A 24390-nucleotide genomic window follows, 5' to 3' on the forward strand; every position below is an offset into this window, starting at 1 on the left:
GAAAAACGGCAACAGCCTCCTGTCTTAGCTTTCCCTACTCTATACTCCTTCCACTTTATCCTGCTTATAACTCGTTTATCTTTAGTTTCATAATTTACTACTAAAAATAATGACTCCAAACTTCTGCCACCTCAAATCTAAATTATTCTGCTTGACTTTCAAGGAATTTCATGAGTTGGCCTCAACCCCTTACTGTCAACCTTGCATTATAAAACATGTTGAAATCTACTCTATCAGTTTCCTGGTATCTAGAGAGATATGCCTTGCTCACATTATTTGTCTTTACCTGAAATACCCTCCAATATCCTTTGGACCCATCCAAAACCTATCCAGCCAACAAGGCCCATTTTAAGTTCTGTTTCTACCACTCAGCTTTTTCACTGCCTCTGAATACTAACTTCAATAATACCCTGAACCACAGAAGATTATGCTGATTTTCCTGATTTTGAGATCCCACATTAATCTGTACTAGTCTTTCAAAATATTCTGCACACTTGTCAAAGGTTTGTATTCCCTGCAGAACTGTAAACTCCATGAGGGCAGACACTAATCCAATGCCCAACACATAATGTTACCAACACAAGACTACATACATAGTTTTGTATTGAGCATTATTTTATGTATGCAGTTTCTTCAGCTAGCTATAAACACCTTTGAGAGCGCTCCCAAAGACTTCTGTCCATTCAGCAAGGACATAGTTATGAACATACACATAGTAGATTCTTAATATGCTGTGTTGTCCAGTGAAGTAAAAAGCTGACCCCTCTGTGAGAAGGTATGCGTTTCTGCCCATTTCTTGAATGACATGTGCTAAAAGTGTTCTGTTTTGTCTTCATGTTAACATCCACCAGTTACCATGTACTCAGGACAGTTCTTTATAACACTCCTTTTTAAAATCCTAATAAACAACTCCATGAGGTAAACACTACGAGGACTCTAGGTTACAGATGAGGAAACCCAAACAGGTTAATTAACCTAAGGTCATGCAGCCAGTAAGTAACAGTGCTGGAATTTGAATCTACCAAGTCTAGTCTAAGCCTTGGCTCTTAACCACTGTGCTATTGGCTATAACATCTTAAATTATAAATCAATAAGATGTTTTGAACTCTCTCGGACCAAATAAAAACCCAGTGCAGTTCTGGAGGTTACAGTCATTAGACAAATCCTTTCTCCTCACAGTACTTCAGGGTTCTCTGTCATGTTCAAGTGTTTCTGTCCCAATGCCTACTCACAGAAATAGTAATTATGTAAAAAGCATTTTCAATTTATTTCAGTAAGGCTTGGATTTTAATGGAGTGCAGAACTTTTCTGTAAAATGTTAATCTAGCATTGTGTGGGGGGAAAAAAACCCTGCTTTTGAAATAAATGTACTTCAGCTGTGTGACTGAGTAAAAGTCACGTCACTCTCTAAATCTTGACTTCTTCCTTTTGGTAAAACGAATATAATTTATACCTGCCTTGCAGGAACTGCTGTGAGAATTAAAAAGAATAATATGGGCGAAGCCCTGGCTAACACAAACTGGGTCCCCCATAAATGATTAAAATTAAAAGAAAAATTTATAACTACACTTGACTTCTGTAAATACTATGGAGGAATCTTTCAGTATTATACATTTATTATACAAGCCAGGTTTTCAAAAAAAATTAAAACTATTTGTCTTTGAGAGGTAGAGGGATGGTCTGGCATTGTTATAGGTAGGCGGTTTCAAAATTAGCCTCACTAAATTAAAAATAAATGAGTGCTCATAAAAGATAATTAAGGGAGTCTACCCGAGATGAGGATTATGTTTTCTACTTGACCTGTAATTTTAATACAAAGTTGTAACTCTTTTTTTCTAAACTGCTAAGAAATTTTTCATAATATTTTTCTAGATGTATATCCTTTTCATTTCAGGTATTAATAGTTTCAAAAAAGGTCTCAAAAACACATCTCCATTATTGTATTTTATGAAAAGTTTTTCCAAGTTGACACGAATGTTTGGTTTTTAAACAGAGTCAATGACGTGGGAGTGGGAGGTCACTGAAGTGTTGAACCTCGTGGGGAGGAGGACACAACCAAGTATATGAAGGAAAACATGAATAATTTATCATATCTGAAAGTCAACTCTCAAATTGGTTATGACTTTTATACTAGAAAACTAGTACTGCTGGAACATAATTAAAAACCTAGAATCATGCTGAGTGGTAACTGTAAGGCAAATTAAGAAGCTATGTAATCACAGCTATAACTACGTAGTTTTTGTGAAAAATCTATCTTAGGCCACAAAGAAAATTTGGATTTGAGGCCAAGAGACTTTCATGGTAATAATACATAACTGATATATCTCAATAACATAAAAATTGCAAGGAGAAAGTGTAACAACAGCAGTATTACTTTCAAGAACTGTGTCAGGAGCTAAAAAAGAATCTCACAAAATTAGATAAATATATCCAGTCTGACATAAACACCATATGGTAACCGCCTTAAGAGACAGGAGTTGTATGTTATGTGTTAAAATTATGACACAGAGGTAGTAAAAGCTGGAAAGCAAATGCAATTTGCACAATTGGGTCTGAAGTCTAATATTTTATTTTTCTAGATAAAAAGAATAAGATTGCAATATTATAGCTTTGGAATTTTTCTCCCATCTAGTTAAACTTCACAGAAAGGAGCAGTTGATATTATATTGCAATAGTTCCCCAAACAGTGGCATGGTTTAGCTGATCTTCCCTGGTTGCACTATTTAATGAATGTTTAAAATTAAATTTAATATAACCACATTTGCAGCAACTGAAAATGGTCTCAAAACTCAAGGGTACAATCATTCTCTTTTTTTCCTGAGGGGTTAGAATCACTCCCACAGTGTAATTAAGAATGTTTCAACTGACCTCTGAATCACTATAAGCATCAAGCATATGGATATCAACTACAGCCAGGAAAGACTTGGAGAGAGTATTGTAACATTTCAGGCCTTCTATCAAAGAATATCGCTTTCAACAGAAAAATAGAAACAGCTGAAATCCAAGGGCAATATGGTGCCTCAAGTCCTCCTTAAAAGTAGGGACTGTGCAAATAACATAAATCAACAAATATTTAGATAACATAAATATAAAATAGTTCAAAGTACCTGCCTCCCAAACAAAAAGCCCTCCCCTGCAAAAGACAAAGAAAACAAAAACAGATTTTAAAGACTTCCTTTTGAGAAAAGTGGTATAATCTCTATTTACAAAAAATACATGATTGTTGCAAGTTTAGCTGCGCAACTCATATTTACAGCAATCTCATTTTGTAAGCATCCTGGCTGCTGAATCCTATAGATTCAGAAAGATAGCAGGAGTTATAGCCTCTTCTTGTTCAGCTATTTTAAAATGGCAGGGGGGACTTCACCTTTGCAAAAAAGCAACAGTGGCCAAAGTAGAAGGTATTTCCAGAGTCCCTTCTAATAGAAAGACAGTTGGCAGTGCCTGCCTGTGTGTGAACTCATGAGTCATGTCTGACTCTTTGCAACCCCATGGACTGTAGCCCACCAGGTTCCTCTGTCCATGGGGATTCTCCAGGCAAGAATACTGGAGTGGGTTGCCATTCCCTTTTCCAGGGGATCTTCCCGACCCAGGGATCGAACCTGGGTCTCCTACGTTGCAGGCAGATTCTTTACCGCTGAGCCAATGGGGGAGGCCAGAGATATTTCCAGAGTCCCATCTGATAAAAAGGCAGTTGGAAGGTCTTCTACCCTACTAGCTCTGTTTCTTCTTAACAGATATAGGCGAAATTTAGAGGAAAAGCTGGAAGAGAAGAGGCAGAGATTAAAAGAGAAATGAGAGGAGAAAAAGGAAAATAAGAGGAAACAGTAAGAAAGGAGAAAAAGGGAGAAAGATATTTAGTCAAAGGTCTCAATAATACAGTAATACAAATCAACTCAAAATTCAAACTATGTATATTGCCTCTAAAGAATAAGTAATTCATTAATTATCATCTCTGTTCTAGAGATAAGGAAACAGAGGCTTTGAACAGTTAAGGTGTGAAGTTAATAAGAGGCAGAGGCTCAGGTCCTTGCTGCCTCGCAATTAAGACTACTAAGAGTGTTTATATTCACAAAAGTATCACAACATGCTTCTTTAAAGAGAGCCAATATTGCTAGTGCATTCTAAATTACTAGATTTATAAGAAATTGATATTCATATAAATCCTCAAATAGTTTTTACATAAGACAGATAATTATAACTTACTTTCCCAATCTATAAAAACCCTTCATTCAAATTGAAAGCACTACTCCACTTACCAGAGATTAAAAAAAATTAATTCAAGTGATTTTAAAGCATTAAAAACTGCTTTCCCAGAGTACATGAATTTGTAACACACCATGCAGTATGAACTCCTGGTTCTTATCATGAATGGTTAAAAAAAAGTTAAATTCACTCTAATAATGTAAGCATAGAAAATGTGGTACTTTACACAAGATGTCATACCTGCTAAAGACCAGAAGTGGTAAGTAGAAATCCAAAGGACATAGAAGGCTGCTGGCAATGCTTTCATGAGACCATTTTTGTCTACATTTGTGGTGTGTGTATGTTAAGTCACTTCAGTTGTGTCCAACTCTTTGTGACCCTATGGACGGTAGCCCACCAGGCTCCTCTGTCCATGGGATTCTCCAGGCAAGAATACTGGAGTGGATTGCCTTACCCTCCCTCGAGGGGATCTTCCTGACCCAGGGATCGAACCCACATTTCTTATGTCTCCTGCTTTGGCAGGTGGGTTCTTTACCACTAGTGCTGCCTGGGAAGCCCACATCAGTGGTAGTTTTCCATTAAAAAAAAAAAAAGTAATCCGCAATATTCTCAGCCTGGATATAGATTAATTCCAGAGGCTTCTAAATCTCCACATTTAATATCTATAGCCATCACAGGTAGGTGGATTCCTGAAAAAACTGTGCCTTGAACTAGCCAGATGTCACATCACCTCCAGCAGACTGTTGAGGATTTGACTGTTCATATGAATTATTCTAAATTTGAGAAGAATATACTAGTCACTAGATAATAACTACACTGTCATTCATTAACCCAAGTATAATAACGATAACCTCATTCATATTTTTGAGTTATTTTCAATAATTTATGTTGTTTCATTCTCAGCTTCTTAACTGACCCTTTGGCCTAATGGTTACCTAGGACTTGAGGTACCAAACTGTGACGATGAACAAAACACCCCAAGGTTACATTGAGAAAGGACAACCTAGTTACTGGTCTACTACAGAATTAAGTGAATGTTATTAAGCAGAATAAAAATATATATGCTAAATTGTCCATCTTTTCCTTCTGCACTACAAAAAATTTAAGGAATACAGCAAAAGTTGAATCAATAATCATACAGGGGAAAAACAGATAAGAAATGACACAGCTGTTCATATAATAAAATTTAAAATGAAAGCAACTGAAAAGTGGTTCTAAGCCAGACTTTTATGCGCCTAGCAGCCTAATAAATAAATGTTACTCACAAAAGTATACAGTAAAACTAACAAAAAAAAACCTTTAACACTAGCTTCTATACAGAAATACCCAATAAGAAACAACAAAATGATCTGCTCCTTTTTGGCAGTGGTAGCATTACAGGAAACCAAGTTATTCAAGTTGAAAATGAGTTTGTTTCTTTTTTAATGGAAAACAGTCAGAAAAGGACTTAAATCGACTTGGCATAAGCCAGTTGTCCAGCAGTCTATATAAGATAGGCACTGTCAGTGACAAAAAGTGATTATGTGAGGCTTAAAACTCACTGTATTTATAATATGTATCCCAAAGAACATTATTACTACTGTTTTAAGGCCTAGTTAGAGTCTCAAATGTGCTATAAAATTATCTCAGCTTTGGGAGTTTCCTTTCTGAATCTCCTAGCATCCAGTAAACTCACACACACAGCTCGGTTTTTCCAGTAACTAAAGAAAGCAATTCAGACCAACAAGAGGAAAATGTGTTAACCTCTCCAGGGATCACGAGATTTTAGAAAATCAGCCTTGACTCAAGGGAATGAACTGCCAGTAATGATTCCTGGCGGTGGCAAGAGATACACTGGGAAGAAAACCTGTCAAACATACCGGCAAGTGGGCAGCCCACTTTGCTTGTCACTAAGACTGGGATGATTATCGTACTATATAGTATTAATACATTCATATAATGTATGTATGTATAAATACCATACATATATATATATATATATTTTTTTTTTTTTAATCTGTAGGGCATGGTCCTAGTATTGAAAACTAATGCAGTGTTAGCTAAAACTACTCAGTTTACATAAATATATGCTGCATACCCTTGACTCACATCTAACTTTCACTAGAAAATGATTATTTTGACTGCAATTGACCTGATACTTCTCAAGAACAGACATATTTTTACTTCATGTAAATTCATGGCAATATTTTTAACATGTTACTGAATTGGAAAACTACCCCTCTTATTCTATTTCAACACTTTAGCAGTGATATACAGATTTTTCTGATTCCAGTTTAACATCCAAATACAGAAAATAAACTAAATACACATATTGAACTTTTTTTTTAACAACTTTCTTTAAGGAAATGCTGACGATAGAATCTAGGAAATGCCATATTTTACCTTAACTTTAGGTGAAATTATAAAATAGAAATTCATCAATTAGTGTAAATAAAAATAGCATCCGTTTGAAAAAGAGACCTTATCACATATTACAGATAACAGTGCAAATTAAATACACAATTACAACACCCTCAAAACTGTATCTAATTCATTACTCAATTCTAATACCTTATTGTAGTTTTATAATTATTCGAGATGCTGAAATTTATAAATTCTATTAAACTCAAAGGCTTTTCAGAACACTAAAATAATACTAAGACCATTATAATTTATGAATAATCATTTTTTAAACATATTTGCATTTTCACATAAATAACTATGAAAATTTAACTCAGAAGAAAAATATAATACCATAATCCATTAAAGAAAAAAAATACAGTGAGTTAGGTTAGTTTTTTAAGAAATAATTAAGTTAGTATATTCAAGAGCACTTTTCTTCTTCACTACCATAGGAAAGTGAAACAAAATTAGCATTTTACTCCATGACAGAAAGTTTACTGTACTTCTAAATGCTACTCTATCTCCAAAAATGCACTTCTCATTGTTTTGGGATACACACATAGTTTGTATTTGTGGATTAGCAGCGTTATTTTCTTCTTGAGAAAATATTACAAAATGAAACACTCAAATGAACAAAACCTCACAGCAAAATTTTAGGAAATCTAAAATCGTCTTGGCTGGGTCATATTTCAAAGATAATGATCAATGTGGTTAGTCAGCGGGGGAGAAAAAAGTCAGTAGAAATATAAAATATGAAAAGTCTTTAAAATCCAGACAGTAAATATAAAAAGAGACAGACTTAAGTGAAATCTGGGAAAGATATTTAAAGAAATGAGGTATGATGGAGCTATAGTGCTACAATTCATCTCAACATGTTAAGTTTTAATAATAACCTATACTTCAAAATTGCAGAATCAGCAAAAATCATAAACTATCTGCTGCTGTGTTCTCATGACCTTTCTGGTCAGATTTTTAATAGTCACTAGTAAATACATTCAAAATAAGCATTAAGCTAACCACATAATCATATGGTAAGCATATCTGCCACTTAAGAAGGCAAATTATAAGTAAAAATGTAAGCAAATAATTTTGTATTAATAATAAATACAGCTTCAAGCATTTAACATTATCAATATTTTAAAAATTTAAATAATAAATGCAACAATTTTATACAGAACTGTATCATTTATTATACACACAAGTTGATCAGTTCCCTTTGTTTACAAAGGCTGGTTATAGACAAAATGGAATGTTACAGTACCATCTTGCATAAAATTTTAGTACAATTTTGTACTAGAAAAAGGGCGCAAAAACACCAGCCTAATAAATCTGATTAAATGAAATATCTTTTCTTTCTTTTTAAAAAGTACTTCATTAACACATACACCACAGACTGTACATAAGCTCACTTTTAAATCACCAGTTGAAGATACGGTAGCAGGTACGTTGTAGAATTAACCATTCCTCCCATCAGTTTATTAAAGGCTTGCACTGCTACTCATTCAGGAGCCTTTGTTGACGTGTAAGCTTGTAATATGAATTACTTAACTCAGGTAAGTACAATTTAAAGGAGGCCAACAACAGCTGCCAAGAATTATTTGTAGTAAGAAACGTCCTTCTCACAGAAAATTCACTGAGAAGCAAAGATTTTTCATGTATCATTCTTCTGTAAATTTAGAGTAGCTGCTCAAGATTCTCCATTTTGAACTTTGGATGTTGGTGGTTGCATGAAATCCTTAAAAGGAACTAGTGCTTCTTTCAGGGCAGCACAGACCTCGGAAGATGAGCAGGTGATACATTCCACGAGAGTTGGGTATAAGGCAATTACTTGTGCCCAGGTATTTCCATCAACTGTAATGCAAAAGTACAAGGAAAGGGGGGCTGAATTAGCAGATTATCTAGTTAATACAAACACAATCCTTCAAATGCAATGCAAAAAACAATCTTCTAAAATATGGAGATTCTGCAAGCTTGTACCTTTTCCTTCTTTAAACTCTAGAAGACTTCCTGCAATATTTAATAAGGGAAAAATAAATGACCAGTGTGCAGACTCATCAATACCACCAAATATGATCAAGTATTTAAATGATACTTCAATTTGTGAAGGCCTTGGAAACTAACAAAACAACTTAGAATAATTCAAACTTTTGTCATTTTCAGTATAATAGAGAAGAAAGTGTACATTTCAAGAACAATTAGAAAACAATTCAATTTGGGGGACCTCCCTGGTGGTCCAGTGGTTAGGATTCTATGCTCTCACCGCCAAAGGCCAGGGTTCAATCCCTGATCGGGGAACCAAGATCCCACACGCTAAATGGCATGGTCAAAAAAAGTATCCAATTTTTTATGCAGTTGTATGCTAAAAAATATATACATCTTATTTTCCTAGTAACCTTAATATTGATGTTAACTTCAAATGACTATACATACATCCATTCTTATACTGTTTGCTAATCTTTAATGTATATGAGTAGATTTAAACTATAGTGGGGAGGGACATTTCTGCCTTCCTCATCACTATTATGAACAATTAATACAGTCAAATGCTATTTGTGAACGGACAAAAGTGTTACACCACAATGACTTGATTTCCTTACGCACTGAGATCATATATTACGTCTCTGTTCTCCTGTGAGTACCGTGCACACTGTTGAGAGCACAGTACACGGTGGAAGCTGACGTCAGGTTCTCTCAGACGGCACACGTACTCGGCACACGCACACGGCACACGTACACGGCACACGTACTCGGCACACGTACACAGCACACGTACTCGGCACACGTACACGGCACACGTACACGGCACACTTACTCGGTACACGGCACACACACACGGCACACGCACACGGCACACGCACTCGGCACACGCACACGGCACACGCACTCGGCACACGCACACGGCACACGGCACACGCACACGGCACACGCACTCGGCACACGTACACGGCACTTGTACTCGGCACACGCACACGGCACACGTACACGGCACTTGGTGGAACAAGCCTCAAATCGGGGAGGCAGCGCAGTATAAAAAAAGAACAGGACACTATGCACAGGGGCTTTGGTTCCGTTTTTCACTCCAATGTACTGAGTGTCTACTAAGTACCTAAAAACCTTTCTGAGATAAGGTAGTGCTGGGTATCCGTAAACAAGTCATATAATTTCTCATGTCTCAACTTTACTATAGAATAAAGGAATGAGGTTCTCAAATTAGTGTTCTTCAGGTTACCTCTTCAAAAAAAAAATTGATGGTCAAGTAAGTCTGGCAAATGTTGTACATATTATCCTCCCTTTTGGGGATTTACAGTTCACATGAATTTATTAAACGCTCATAGTAAAACAACAGGTTTAACTTTTATCAATTCAGGGTTTCCAAAATTAATTTGATTATGAAATTTTTCCAATCAGTATCCACTGACATCCCTCAACATTAATATTCATTCCTTAGTACATATCTTGGGAAATGCTAATCTATTTTTAATCTCTTCTCTACCCAAACAGGCTTCCTCAGAGAGGAGGTGAGAAAAAGGAAAGGCGAGTGGGACTGATGGATATAGGAAAGGGAGCAAATGTCAGGTCAGAGCTGTTCTGCTTTTTATCAGTTTTGTATGTTGGCAATCCATATCAGATTTCATTTGTAAAAAGAATCTTGCTGCTTAACAACAACAAAGAAACATTTCAAAAACCAATGGCGTTAAGTACTTTTAAATAGCTTGCTCCAGTAGTTGTCTATAGAACTTTCCACTAATCACTTAACAAAAAGATTACACAAAAAGAATTCTGGGAAAAGGCAAAGTAGTAAGGGCCAGGAATCCGTCTACCCACTTAGAAAACAACTGAACTGGCAGAATCTGAGGCAACTGTTTTGAAACTCTGGAGCCTACTGGAGGCTTGCAGATTCCAAGACTTGGACAGTATATTGTGGTTAATTTTTGTCGATCTAAGCCTTTAGCAGAGAAGCAGCCTACCTATCCCCCACTTCCAGCCGTGTGGAAAGCAGCTGTGCTAATGTTCCTAGCGCAGCTTCCGGATGGCTTGTGGGAGGCCCGAGTAGGAAATAAGGCCCCTATCCTTCAAGTATCAGGGATCTGTGCTCTAGCTGCTGCTTCTGATCACAGACAAACAGAGGCTTCAGGGACGAAACAACAACGACGACATCAAATAGCTCAAAAATGGGAAAGGGATTTGAAAAGACATTTCTCCAAAGAAGATATACAAATGGCTGATAAGGCACATGAAAAGACGCTCAACATCATTGTTAGGAAAACGCAAATGGAAACTACAATTAGGTACACCCTCAGACTTAACAGCATGGCTATTATTAAAAAACAAACAGAAAACAAGCACAGGTGAGGATGTGCAGAAAACGCAGCTCTGGCTCACTGCTGGCGGTGACGTGAGGTAGTACAGGGAACAATACGGTAGTTCCTCAAAAAATACAAAACAGAATTTAAAGTATGATCCAGAAATTCTGGAGAACTTCTGGATATAATTATACACTCAAAAGAATTGAAAACAGGATCTCCAAGAGATATCTGTATGCACTTGTTCATAGCAGCATTATTCACAACAGCAGACACACGGAAGCAACCCAAGGGTCCAACAGACAAATGAATACATACACACACAGAACGGAATATTATTTGGCCTCAAAAAAAGAAGGAAATTCTGCAACATACTAAAATATGGATAAAATTTGACAACATTATCTAAGTGAAATAATAAGGCAAACACTGTATGTTTCAACTTACATGAGGTAGTTAAGAGTAGTCAAGATCACAGAGAAAGAAATTAGAATGGTGATTACCACAGGCTTGGAGAAGTGGGGAATGGGGAATTACTGTTTAATGAGTACAGAGTTTCAGTTACAAAATGGAAAGAGTTACATACCTGGACAGAGGTGATAGTTACCAACACTGTGAATGCATTTAATACTACTGAAAAAACAGGATGATGAGTTTTTTAATATGTATTTTACTGTGATAAAAGAATTTGGGGGGAAAAAAGATTGCATAGATTGAAAGCTATCTAGATTGGCCCAGACTTATTCCTGGTTTATTGTAGGAAAACACAAAAATACATTATTTAAGATAACATCATAAAACTCAGGGGAAGCAACTCAAATTAAAAAAAAAAAAAATATGTTTTAAAAACTAACCATAGATCTTCATGGGCACTCTGGACTTAACTATCAAAAACAATGAAAAAGCTACACATACTGATACAGAAGAATCTTTATTTTATGAAGTGGAAAAATGAAGCGTGTTCAGAACAGTAGGTAAGATATGGGACTATTATGAATATTTATTTGTGTTAAAAACTGGGGGCATATTGGAGCACAGTTGACTTTTGAACAACACAGGTCTGAACGGCGTGGATCCACATGTACGCAATAAATACTACAGTGCTACATGGTCCCTGGCCGGCTGAGTCCAAGCATGCAGAACCCCAAACGTGGAAGAACCATCTAAGTTATAGAGGAATTTCTGACTACTTGGAAGGTCAGCACCCCTAATTCCTGCATTGTTGAAGAGCCAACTACACATATATTTGTATTTACATAATAAACTTATGGAAGGATCCACAAACTAATAAAAATGGCTGACTACGACGGTAAGGTAAGAGCTAGGCAGGTACAGAACAAGGGATACAGAACAGGGGAAAGACCGCTGTTCCCTGTATATCTTTCTACAGTTTTGAATTTTTGAACCATGTGTATATTTACCATCTTTTCAAATTTTTAATTAAAGATCGAGTAAGATGATAAACAAATCCAAAACAATGCCTCTCCCACCAGAGAACCCTCAAACAAGTAACATGCTCTAAACAAATGTTGGGTGAACACTGGCTCTACTGGCTACCAGCAGTCCCGCATGTTTCTGCTGGGAAGGCCCAACTTTCTCCAAGTTGTTTTCTTTTTTCCTGTTTCTTAATGGAGTTTAACATACCATGTTAATATGTTACTCTATCATCATTTATTTAAATCTTCATTTAATATACCCACAGGCATAATTCAAACTTTCTTGAACAATTTTAACATTAATTTAGTTAAATCATGTATCAATAATACACTGCCCTACCTATGGCCCATTGACTTTTCAAAAGAAGGCTACTGAGTTTTCCTTCCCTTTTCTTGTCTGGTTACATTCTTAACAGCTATGTAAAGATCATAAAAAATACACTTGCCATTCTTACTATATCTATAGCAATAACATGAAAAATAGAGAATTTCCTGTTTACTTAAGTATAATATATTTCTAAGAATCAAATTCTATCTCGTGATCTAATAAAGATTTTACTGGTCTCCAGGAAGTCAATGCATGATTTCCCTTTCTGAAAAATTAAACAGAACATCTTATTAAGATTATTCAAATTTGAACATAATAGGATAAATTAAAGACATTTATTCAAGAATTTTTCTTAGAAATTCGACGCCTTCTTTTTGAGGTTGAATATACACAAGTCTACTGCTTCTTAAAATTTAGTATAATATGCTTTCTAGGCCAAAGTGATAGTCGGTGAATTCTGAAAGCAGCAAAATATGTATCTGATTATATAACAACTGACAGGAACAAATTATCCTGGGATTCATTTATTAGGAACCTATGTTCTTCTTGGGTCTTAAAAGTAATGCTGCTTAAAGCATCAATCTGCTTGTACCAGAGTGTGAATGAACAGACTTCTTCTGTAACAAAGTCTTATTGTATAAAAAAGTAAGCTAAACCCGTGTACTCAGTGACACAACTGACCAGGAGCTGATGCCAGCTCTTTATCTTTCCTGAACCAGTAACAAACTCTTAAAACCAATGGCTGGTCCAAAAAAAAAAAAAATTTCAGTGGTGGTGTTGTGTTTCAGAATAGAATAAAACATGATTAAAAAGCCTGTCAAGAACTTTACGCTTTAAGGGGAGTGAGTTATATACACATATAACTATAATTCAGACAGAGCGCTTCAGGACAAAAGCACACAGAAGAGGCCACAACTGCACCAAAAGGAGAAATCACTCACCTTAAAAGTGGTGTGATATTTTAACAGGGGGGACACAGGCAGGAGGATGAAATGAGGAAAGGATTGGGAGTACTTGGGTAAACTGGCAATGTGAGTTTGGTGGGAGAATAGTATATATCAAGTCCAGTGGGAGATAAAAGCATGAAGAGAATCTAGTGAAGACAGTAGGATCCTTTGTATTTGGTAGGTTATGGTAAAAGAAAAAGATTATTTTGTTCTGTTTCATAAGATGGAAAAATGAATCACCAATGCAGCACGTTTAGAAAAATCATTTTTGGCATTAATGTAAAGAATGGATTGGACAGAAATGAGTAACAGAAAAGGGGAAACAAATGAGAAAGGGCTATAAAAATGATTCAAAGCTATTTATATGATAAATGGGTACAAATGCAGAATAGAAGACTCCTAGGACCCACAAGACTCAGTCATGTTCTCCATTAAAAATACATAAAATATAAATTATCTACACAGCTGCTGCTTAGAGTGCTCAGTCGTGTCGACTCTTTGCGACCCCATGAACTATAGCCCACCAGGCTCCTCTGTCCATGGGGATTCTCCAAGCAAGAATACTAGAGTGGGTTGCCATGCCCTCCTCTGGGGATGCTCCCAACCCAGGGATTGAACTCAGGTCATTGCAGGTGGATTTTTTACCGCCTGAGCACCATTTAGGCCAATTTGGGCCTCCCAGGTGGCGCTACTGGTAAAGAACCCGTCTACCAACACAAGAGCTGTCAGAGATGCAAGTTCAAGCTCTGGGTTGGGAAGATCCCCTGGAGGAGAGCACAGCAACCCACTCCAGCACTCTAGCCTGGAGAATCCCATGGACTTCATCTCTTCCCTTTAACCTACAACTATTAATATTAAAATATCCTTAACTCAGTAAAAATGTCTCTGCCCAATACACCAGGATTGCAGAGAATCCCACACATCTGCACAACTGTACATCAGACTGGACAGACTGAAAATTCTCCGGCAGTCCAGTAGTCAGGATGCCAAACTCTCACTGCCAAGGGCCTGGTTTGTTTTGATCCTTGTTGGGGAACTAAGATCCCACAAAGAGCATGGCCAAAAAAAAAAAAGAGTGGATGAACTGAAATACACAGAGGAGGCAGGACCGGGGAAACAGTGGAGGTGGCACCTGAAGTCCTGGATCCGCAGCCACAGCAGCGAACCCCACAGAAAACCTGGGAGCGGCAGGGCAGGTGACACCGACTCTGGCTTCTCGGCCACAGCAGTGACCAAGGCAACAACAGCGACATCGCCCCTCCAGTCACAGACCCAGGGGACTCCGGCCCCTCTGCCCACAGCAGCAGTGGCCATGATACCGATAACCCTGAATGTGGCAACAGCACCAGACCCCAGCTCCTCATCGCACCCACCCTCTCCCCCCACTGCAGTGGGCCCAGGAGATCCCAGACATGGTGGAGAAACCTGCCATGGCGGTGACCTAGGCCGCAACGTTGGTAGCAACAAGGTACCAGCCAGCCCCAAAGCAAAGCAGTGGCAAGGGCACCAGACGCTACCTCTGGCAGAAGCAGGGGATGGTGGAAAGTGCCAATTCTCACTCTAACCACACAGGCATCGCAGATAAGAGAAGTCAAAAACTTGTACTATAGTGCCACCTACTGAAAAACGAAAGAAAGGCCTCTCATCACTAACCTGTTACACTGTTAAAATCAAATAAAAAAGAAGCTTTAGGAAAGAAAAATCAAAGTAACATGGTGTCAGAAAAGAAAACCGCAGTTCTTCAGAAGCCAAACTTAAAATCACCCAACACTGCAATCTAATTGATAAAATTAAACTAGCTGACAGAGGAGCCTAGTGGGCTACAATCCATGGGGTCACAAGAGTCAGACATGACTTAGCAACTAAATCACTACCACCAAAAGAAATTTAGAAAGCTACGAGAAAGCTCAGATAGAAAAGTAGTAAGATGAACTTAGGAATACAATTAATGAACAGAAGGAATATGTTACCAATGAGACTGAACTCTAAAACACCACCAAACTCACTCTGCAGCTGAAGAACTCAATAAAGGACGCATAAGAACGTATGGGAAATAGAACAGACCATATGGAAGAAAGAATTAGCTAGCTCAAAGTTGGAAATCGTGGGTCTTCCCTGGTGGTCCAGTGCTTAAGAATCCGCCTTTCAATACAGGAGATGTAGGTCTGACCCCTGGGTGGGGAACTAGGATCCCACATGCCCCAACTAAAGAGAAGTCCACACACCACAACGAAAACCCAGTGCAGTCAAAAATAAACGAATAAAAGTTTAAAAAGATAGAAATTTTATGATGATATAGGTAGGAGAGGAAAGAGACCTAAGATTTTTTTTTTTTTAAATGAAGAAATTGTGTAAGAACTATCCAGTTCTATTAGGAAAGGCAACAACAGAGTAATGGGCATTCCAGAAGAAGGAGGGCTTCTCACTCTGGTGGCTCAGTGGTAACAGAATCCGCCTACCAGTTCAGGGGCTGCAGGAAACACAGGTTCGATCCCTGGGTTGGAAAAATCCTGTGGAGGAGGAAAGGGCAACCCACTTCAGTGCTGACAGAACAGCCTGGCAGGCTACAGACCACAGGGTCAAAGGGTTGGATGCAACTGGGCAACTGAGTACACACGCAGGAGAAGAAAGGAAGAAGGGAGTAGAGAGTTTATTTAAAGAAACAAGAGCTGAGACCTGGGGAAGCAACTGGATATACAAGTCCATTAAGCCAAGAGAACACCTAATTACCTCAATGCAAAAAGACCTCCAAGACAAATAATATTAAAACTGAGAAAAGATCAATGACAAAGAAAAGAATTTTAAAGTCATCCAGGGGAAAAAGAATGGTAACCTACCATTAGGTAATCCATTAGGCAATCAGATTTCTAAGCAGAAAATCTATATAGGCCAGGAGAGAATCATCAAAATGTTGAAAGATTAAAAACTACCAGCCAAGCCTACTCTATCCAGCAAAGTTATCCTTCAGATATGAAAGAGAAATAAAGCCTCTTCTAGACAAATGAACTGAGGCAAAAGACTTCCCTTATAAAAAATGTGGAAAGGAGCTCTTCTACTTGAAACAAAAAGATAAAAGTACACAAAACATTGAATAAAGTGATAATACAGATAAAAATCTTTTAAATAATTATAGCATAAAGGTTAAAAGGGGAAAAGCAAGTAAAAAAAAAAACTAATTTAGTAACGAAATCACAACATAAAAAAGGATAATTTGGGACAACAAAAAAACACAAAGGGAACAGGAAAAGGACAGAACCTGTACAGGCAAATAAAATGTGCTATCAGCAGAAAAAGAAATATTTCATCTGTGAGACACTTCACAGAAACATCAAGGCAAACACAAAATATAAATCTAGAGCAGAGATAAAAAATATAAAAAAAGAGAAAACTGAGAAAAATATCACAAAACCCACAAATGAAAATGGTGGGAAGACAAGGAAAAAGAAAGAATGTAGACCAACCACAAAAAAAGATAAAATGGCAGTCCTCAGTCCTCATCCATTAATAATCACTCTAAATGTAAATGGATTGAATTCACCAATCAAAAGACAGACAGTGGCTGGATGGATTAAAAAACAAGACCCAGGCACATGCTGCCTCCAGGAGACTCATGTCAGCTCTAAAGACAAACACAGGCTCAAAGTGAAGGGCCAGAAGATGATACTCCAAGCAAATGATAGCCAAAAGGAAGCAGATGTAATATCTGTATGTACTCATCAGACAAGGCACACTTTGAGCCCAAAAAGGGTAGCAAGAGACAAAGATGAACACTATGTAATGATAAAGGGGAACATTCATCAAGAAGACACAACAGTTGCTAATATATACGTATCTATCCCGGTGGTGCTAGTGGTAAAGAACCTGGCTGCCAAGAGACACAGGTTCGATATCTGGGTCGGGAAGATCCCCTAGAGGAAGGCATGGTAACCCATTCCAGTATCCTTGCCTGGAGAATCCCATGGATAGAGGAGCCTGGTGGGCTATACAGTCGATGAGGTTGCAAGAGTCACAAATGACTTATCAACTGAACAACAACATAGAAACAGCAAAATATATGAAGTAATTATTAATAGATCTAAACAGAGAAACTGACAGCAACACAGTTCCAGTGGGTGACTTTAACACTCCGCTTATAGCAATAGATCATTCAGACAGAAAGTCAACAAGGAAATAAGTGGCCTTCAATGAATCAGACCAGATGGGTTTGATAGATACAGAACATGCCATCCAAATGCACCAGAATACACATTCTTCTCTAGTACACATGGAACATTACTAAGGACAGACAACATGCTGGGGCACAAAACAAGTCTCAATAAATTTAAGAAAACTGAAGCCATATCAAACATCTTTTCCAATCGCAATGGTATGACACTAGAAATCAACTACAAAAAGAAAATTGGAAAAATCACAAATATGTGGAAACTAAAAAACACGCTACTGAACAACTATTGACTCAATGAAGAAATCAAAGGATAAATTTTTAAAAACACCTGAAGGCAAATGGAAACAAAAATATAACATTCCGAAATCTACGTGATGCAGCAACAGTATGTGAACTTTACAGCAATATAGGCTTACCTCAAGAAATAAGAAAATTCTCAAAAAAATCTAACTTTACATCTAATGGAACTAGAAAAGAAGGATGAATGAAGCTCAAAGTCAGTGGAAGAAAGGAAATAATAAAGACCAGAGCAGAAATACCTGAAAGAGAGACTAACAGCAAAAGTGAATAAAGCTAAGAGTGCACTAGTAGAGTGTGTACACAAGAATAAAAGTACACATGAAACATATACTACTACAAGCCAATGTTACCTCACAAATAAAATAATAATAGTAATAAGCCATAATGAGGTGTTACCTGAAACCTGTTAAAACAGTGTCATCAAAAAAAGAAGTATTAAGTGTTAGCAAGGATATGGAGAAAAGCGAACACTTGGGCCCTGTGAATGGGAATGTAATTTAGTACAACTACCATGAAAAACTGTATAGAGTTTCCTCAAAAAATTAAAACTAGAACTATGATCCAGCAACTCCACCTCTAGGCATATGTCCAAAGAAAATGGAAGCATATCTCAAAGAAATATTTGTATCCCCATGTTCACTGTAGTGTTACTGACAGTAGCCAAGACATAGAAACAACCTAAGTATTCATCAATGGCGAATGACTAATGATGCAGTATGTATGTATATGTATATTTATATATATTTGTAAACACACATACACACACAACAAAATATTACTCCACCATGAGAAGGAAGAAAATCCTGCCATGTGAGTCAATGGAATGGACCTGAAGGCATCATGCTAAACGAAATGTCACACAGAGAAAGACAAATCCTAGGATGACATTGCTTATGTGTGGAATCTAGAAAAAATGAACTCAAATAAACAGGGTAAAACGGTGGTTGCTAAGAACTGAGAGTGTTGGGGAAACGAGCAGGCGTCAGTCAAAGGATACAAACTTTCAGGTATAAGATGAGTAAGTTCTGGAGATTTAACATACAGCATGGTAATTACAGTTAATAATACCATATTATATGCCTGCAAGTTGCCAAGAGAGTAAATTTTAAATATTCTCACCACAAGAAAAGAAATGGTAATTATGTAACATATTGAAAATATATCAAATCAACAAGTTTTACACCTTCAACTTATACACTGTTATATATCAACTATATCTCAAAGCTGCTGGGGAAAAAGTTGGCAAACATTAGAAAGCAATTTTACTTAATTGACGTCCTCATGTCCGTTGTGAGGGACTTGTTGCTTTGCTGTCCTAAGGCCCAAGGGAAAAAAGTCTTGTAGCTGTTATGTTCCTAAAATTCAGTTAACTAAACAGTAGTGCAAAAATACAACACAAATAGAACATAAATGTTATAAGCCTAGAATTACTGAGTTTCTAAGTACTTACCATTCTCAGGCTTAGTCTTCTTAAGTGAATCAATGAGAGTACTGACTGCTTTTAATACAAATATGATTTCTGTTACTTGTTGCCTAAAAAAAAGGGAGGAAATTATTTCCAAAAAGATTTTAATATATACCATGTGTGTTTTTTTTTTTTTTTACTAAGTTATAGAAATAGATACACTTTGGAAAATACTGAACATTAAACAATGCAAAGTTAATATTTTTCTAAGTTCTTATAAAAGAAAATCATTTCAGTAACATGTATTTCGGTGTGCAACTAAGATTTATAGTTATTCTAAGTTATCAACACTAAAATGGGGGGAAAGACAATCTACTCATGCAAATTTAAATTTATTTGTAAGATATTTCTTAAAACTACTTAAAAAACACTGTATAAGATATGCTGTTAAAACTTCTACTAAAGTTTTTTTCTTTTTAACTTATTAGTACTAAAAGAGATCTGCCAAAACTTAAAGATTGTTATTACCCCTTGCACATAATTTATCATGCTGTTAAAAGTATCTTTAAAATTACAATAGTACTTATTTAACTTTTTAAAACAACATATAAGAAATATGCTAAAAGTCAATTTAGAGACATCAGCAATGAAGAATAAGCTTGAAGTAAAGGACCAACAAGAGTAGTTTGATTTTTCTTTCTCTCTGTAGAAATCTCTCTTCTTCTCTACAGTCCTCCCCCACGCCCCACTCCTGGTATGAATATGTGTTATCACTCAACTGATAAGATTTTCTTAATAGTATGAGAGGGTACTATTTCAAGCCTCCCTTTTTAAGTATGGTGGTGGTTTGGTGGTTTAGTTGCTAAGTCGTGTCTGACTCTTGCAACCCCATGGACCTTTTCAATCATGACAATAACCGAATTACTAACACCTGTCTTTGGAATGTTTTTGTATATAATTTATTAGAAGGTATAATTCATGTTCTAGAAATTCAAAATATAGTGGTCCTAAAAGTGGAAATATAAATAGCAAATAAACACTGGTAATTAAAGAAGAAAAAAATTTTAAAGGCAAATTAATAACTTTCATTTAATAATAATTAAGTTATTAATAATCAATCACAATTATAATTAATAAAATTAAGTTGTCTAATTAATAATAGATTATTCTTCATCAAATTTTTAAAAGATAAGTGATAAAATGGCAAATAACTTTAAACTGCTAAAAACTGAGGAGAAGGATAATAATATACTCCTGGGAGAACATAAACTGGTAGAAGTCTCTGATAGGCAATTTGTAATATATATCAAAACCTTTCAAAATGTCTATATCTTTTGACAGGTCAATTCCAACTCTAGAGATTTATTCTAAGTAAATAAGAATGTACACAAAGACTTAGGATTAGTGATTTAACTCTCCAATACTGCCTTATGGAAGGGGATCCACAGTAATCTTCCTAACTCTCTCCTGACTTAGATTTCTTTGTCTTCCAATATCAAGTTCTGTTTGATTCACTTGCTCTGCCTTAAATTCTAACTTACACGTTAAAAACTAGGTTGGCAACATAATCCAATTTTTTACTGTATTTTTTTATGAATTCTGATCTGTACCCCAACTTTGATTAGCCTTGGCTTAGCAGAAAGATTGACAGCTTGACCAAATGAGAAGCAAATCAGTTTAGGTACAAGGGCTTAATTAGGTCAACTAGATGAAAAGAAGATACAAAATACGGCTAGATGACTTACAGAGAAACCTTGAAATGACGGTAAAACAAACGAGGAAGTTCATAAAGTATGATTTAACTATTATTTTCTCTCTAGAGAAATTAACAATCATGTGTTCATACAGATCCACAGGTCCTTAAGCAGAAATCCTTGGGAAGCTATATTTTAGAATTCATTTTTTTTGCAAAATAATATAAGTAACTTGGTATATATATCATATATTACTTAACCCCCATGAGGAGTCAGAAAAGGCATCCTATAATAAACACACTAATATATATGCAGCAAAACTTATGAATATTTCATTGTATGGAATAAATAAAATTATAAACAGCCTCAGGTTAAGTTCAAAAATATTTACGGAAACACCTGACGTTCTGAGCTTTTTAAATTATTAACAACTATGATAGTGTATTTCCTTCTTTAATTAAAAAATATATATACATATACCTTGGAAGGGGGCATTTGCCACTTAATCTTTCATCCTCTATATAACGGTGCAGCACATCCTGGGACCTCTTAAGCAGCACTGAGAGTGCCATTCGTGAGATGTAGCCTTCCTGAGGGGTTGTGACTTTATTACTGAAGGAGAACTGAAGCAGGGTTTCAAAACACATTTTAGAAAATTCTTCTCTCAAACGAATATCAATCTCTGCTTCTGTAGAATTAACAATGTTTGATGGTTAATTCAAGGTTAAATAAATACACTCTAGTGATACAAATTCTTAGCAATGTAGGAATAAAAGGAAATTCCTTAAGTGGCAAGGAGCACGTATGAAAAACTTAAAAGCATATATATATATATATATATATAGAGAGAGAGAGAGAGAGAGAGAACAATCTTCCCCCTTGCAAGATCAAAAACAAGGCAGACTATCCACTCACATCACTTTAAAGTTTTTCATGTCCTGGTCTTTGTTTACACTTCAACAGCGCTATAGAATACCTCTAATAGTCTTCCACATGGTCCAACTGGGAATAATCCATTTGATTGTCTCTCTCCTTTTTTCTCTTGGCAGCATCTTCCCCAGACCCTGACCTCTGCTCCAGTCTGGACTAGTGGCCCTGTGGATATGCTGTCCAGTTATCTCCTGGAACCAGTCTCTGGCCTCACCCTGTGAGTTTTTATTCTCTCTTGTGTTATATCTTACTCTCTAGATCTTAATGCTCTCCCCTTTCTTGATTTACTCCTTTGTTTTCACAGGGCATATTCTGCAGTTCCTGAGAACGTGCATAGGAGGGAAGTAAAAATTTTGAGACTACATTTCTCAAAGTGTCATTTTACTGTCACACTCAAAGTGTAGCTCCCAGCACCATCAGCATCGCCAGAGAATGTGTTAGCGTATTCTCATGCCTCACTCCAGACCTACTGAACCAGAAACTCTGGGTTAGAGCCCAACAGTGACTTCCCCCCAGGTGAGGTTAATGCACACTGACATTTGAGAATTACCATTCTACATTCCTCACTTGGCCAACAGCTGGGCCTAGGTATAAAACTCTGCGTTAGCAATCTTTTCCATTTGACTCTGAAACCACAGCCTCAATGTATGTGAGCACTCAGTGCTGCTACTGAGAATTCCAATGTCCTTTTGACCCAGCTCTCTGGTGTTTGAACTTTTTTTTGTCTTTTCTGAAATCTTTTAGCATCTTCTCTGTATCCCTGATATTCTGGTATTTCACGATGACAAGACTTATTGTAAGTCTTTTTTTCTTTCACTATCCTGGGTACTGAGTGACCACTTTTTTTTTTAATCTATGTATTTATTATTGACTGTGCTGGGTCTTCATTTCTGGGCAGGCTCTTCTCTAGTTGTGGCAAGCAGGGACTACTCTAGTTTCTGTGTACAGGCTTCTCACTGCGGTGGCTTGTCTTTTTGCAGAGCACAGGCTCTAGACATGTGGCTTCAGCAGTTGCTGAGTTGTGACTCCCAGGCTTCAGAGCACAGGCTCAAAAGTTATGGTGCATGGGCTTAGCTGCTCTGAGGCATGCGGAATCTTCCCGGACCAGGGATAGAACCCATGTCTCTTGCATTGGCAGGTAGCTTCTTTACCACTAAACCACCAGGGAAGTCGGTGAGTGACTACTTTTAATCTGCAGATTTATATCTTCAACTTGTTTCTTTGATAACTTCCTCTCCTAGTTTTTCTCTATTCTTTTTGGAAGACCTATTGTCAGATCTAAGATCCCTGAGATCCATTTTCTTTCCTCTCAGATTGTCCACTTGTTTGTCTTTGCTCTACTTCTAGGTTTTTCCTTAATGTTTTCTTCCAACCTTTCATAGAACTTATGTCAGCCATCATATTTTTAGCTTCTTTGGACTCTTTTGTGTTCTAACTATTCCACTTTAGTAACATTTTTCTTGTTTTATGAACGTAAAATCTTTTATCTTCTTGAGCATCGTAATTAAAATAAATGTTTTCTATGGCTCTGCATTTTTATCTCTTTCTTCCCAATTTTTTCTACCCTCTCAACTGTTTTGGTCTTTCTCTTTCATGTTGGAAGATTTCCTGAACCACTTGTGAGCTCTGGCTGTCAGATCATAACTAAGAACAGGGCACCAGAAATAATCACTGGAACCTCTGTGTTTTTAAGTTGGCCTTATTTATTAGCAAAAAGACTTTGTATGTATACGTTTAAAGAAAACTCCAAGTTAAAGCTGAAAAATTTGTGTCTGATTGTAAAGTCATTGGAAGAATATACATGTACCTTCTTTATCTTGGTACAATTAATAGTATAAATAGCAAGAGGTATCATCAAAAAATTGCTGGAAAAAGTATACATGGTAACTCAATAGTCCTTATTTAACAGAATATTTACATGTAGTTATGAATATGGATCTTAAAATGTATTTTATTAAAACTGATCTATAATTTTTAAATATTCTTAAAAAGTTAACTACATTAAGATAAGTGCACTTCAGAAATTTTTCTCTGATGTTCTAATGTTAAAAACTTAACATTCAGAAAACTAAGATCATGGCATCCAGTCCCATCACTTCATGGCAAACAGGTGGAGAAACAATGTAAACAGTGACAGACTTTATCTTTTGGGCTCCAAAATCACTGCAGATGGTGACTGCAGCCATGAAATTAAAAGACGCTTGCTCTTTGGAAGAAAAGCCAACCGACACAGCATATTAAAAAGCAGAGACATTACTTTACCAGCAAAGGTCCGTCTAGTCAAAGCTATGGT

General features: G+C 36.6%; 1 protein-coding gene across 6 annotated transcripts in view; it reads right to left on the minus strand.

Moving 5' to 3' along the window:
* Nucleotides 1-7753: 7753 nt before the first annotated feature.
* MON2 (MON2 homolog, regulator of endosome-to-Golgi trafficking) overlaps nt 7754-24390 on the minus strand; it is a 109717-nt gene continuing 93080 nt past the window's right edge. For all 6 annotated transcript variants that reach the window (XM_043888329.1, XM_043888312.1, XM_043888303.1 and 3 more), the window contains 3 exons: nt 21648-21855; nt 19519-19601; nt 7754-8439 (listed from right to left, as the gene is read on the minus strand). In XM_043888329.1, coding sequence (XP_043744264.1) covers nt 8276-8439; nt 19519-19601; nt 21648-21855 — 455 coding nt within the window. In that variant the 3' untranslated portion in view covers nt 7754-8275. The remainder of the gene's footprint in view (nt 8440-19518; nt 19602-21647; nt 21856-24390) is intronic.

This window comes from Cervus elaphus, chromosome 3, assembly GCF_910594005.1.
Source record: "Cervus elaphus chromosome 3, mCerEla1.1, whole genome shotgun sequence".
NCBI lineage: Eukaryota > Metazoa > Chordata > Mammalia > Artiodactyla > Cervidae > Cervus > Cervus elaphus.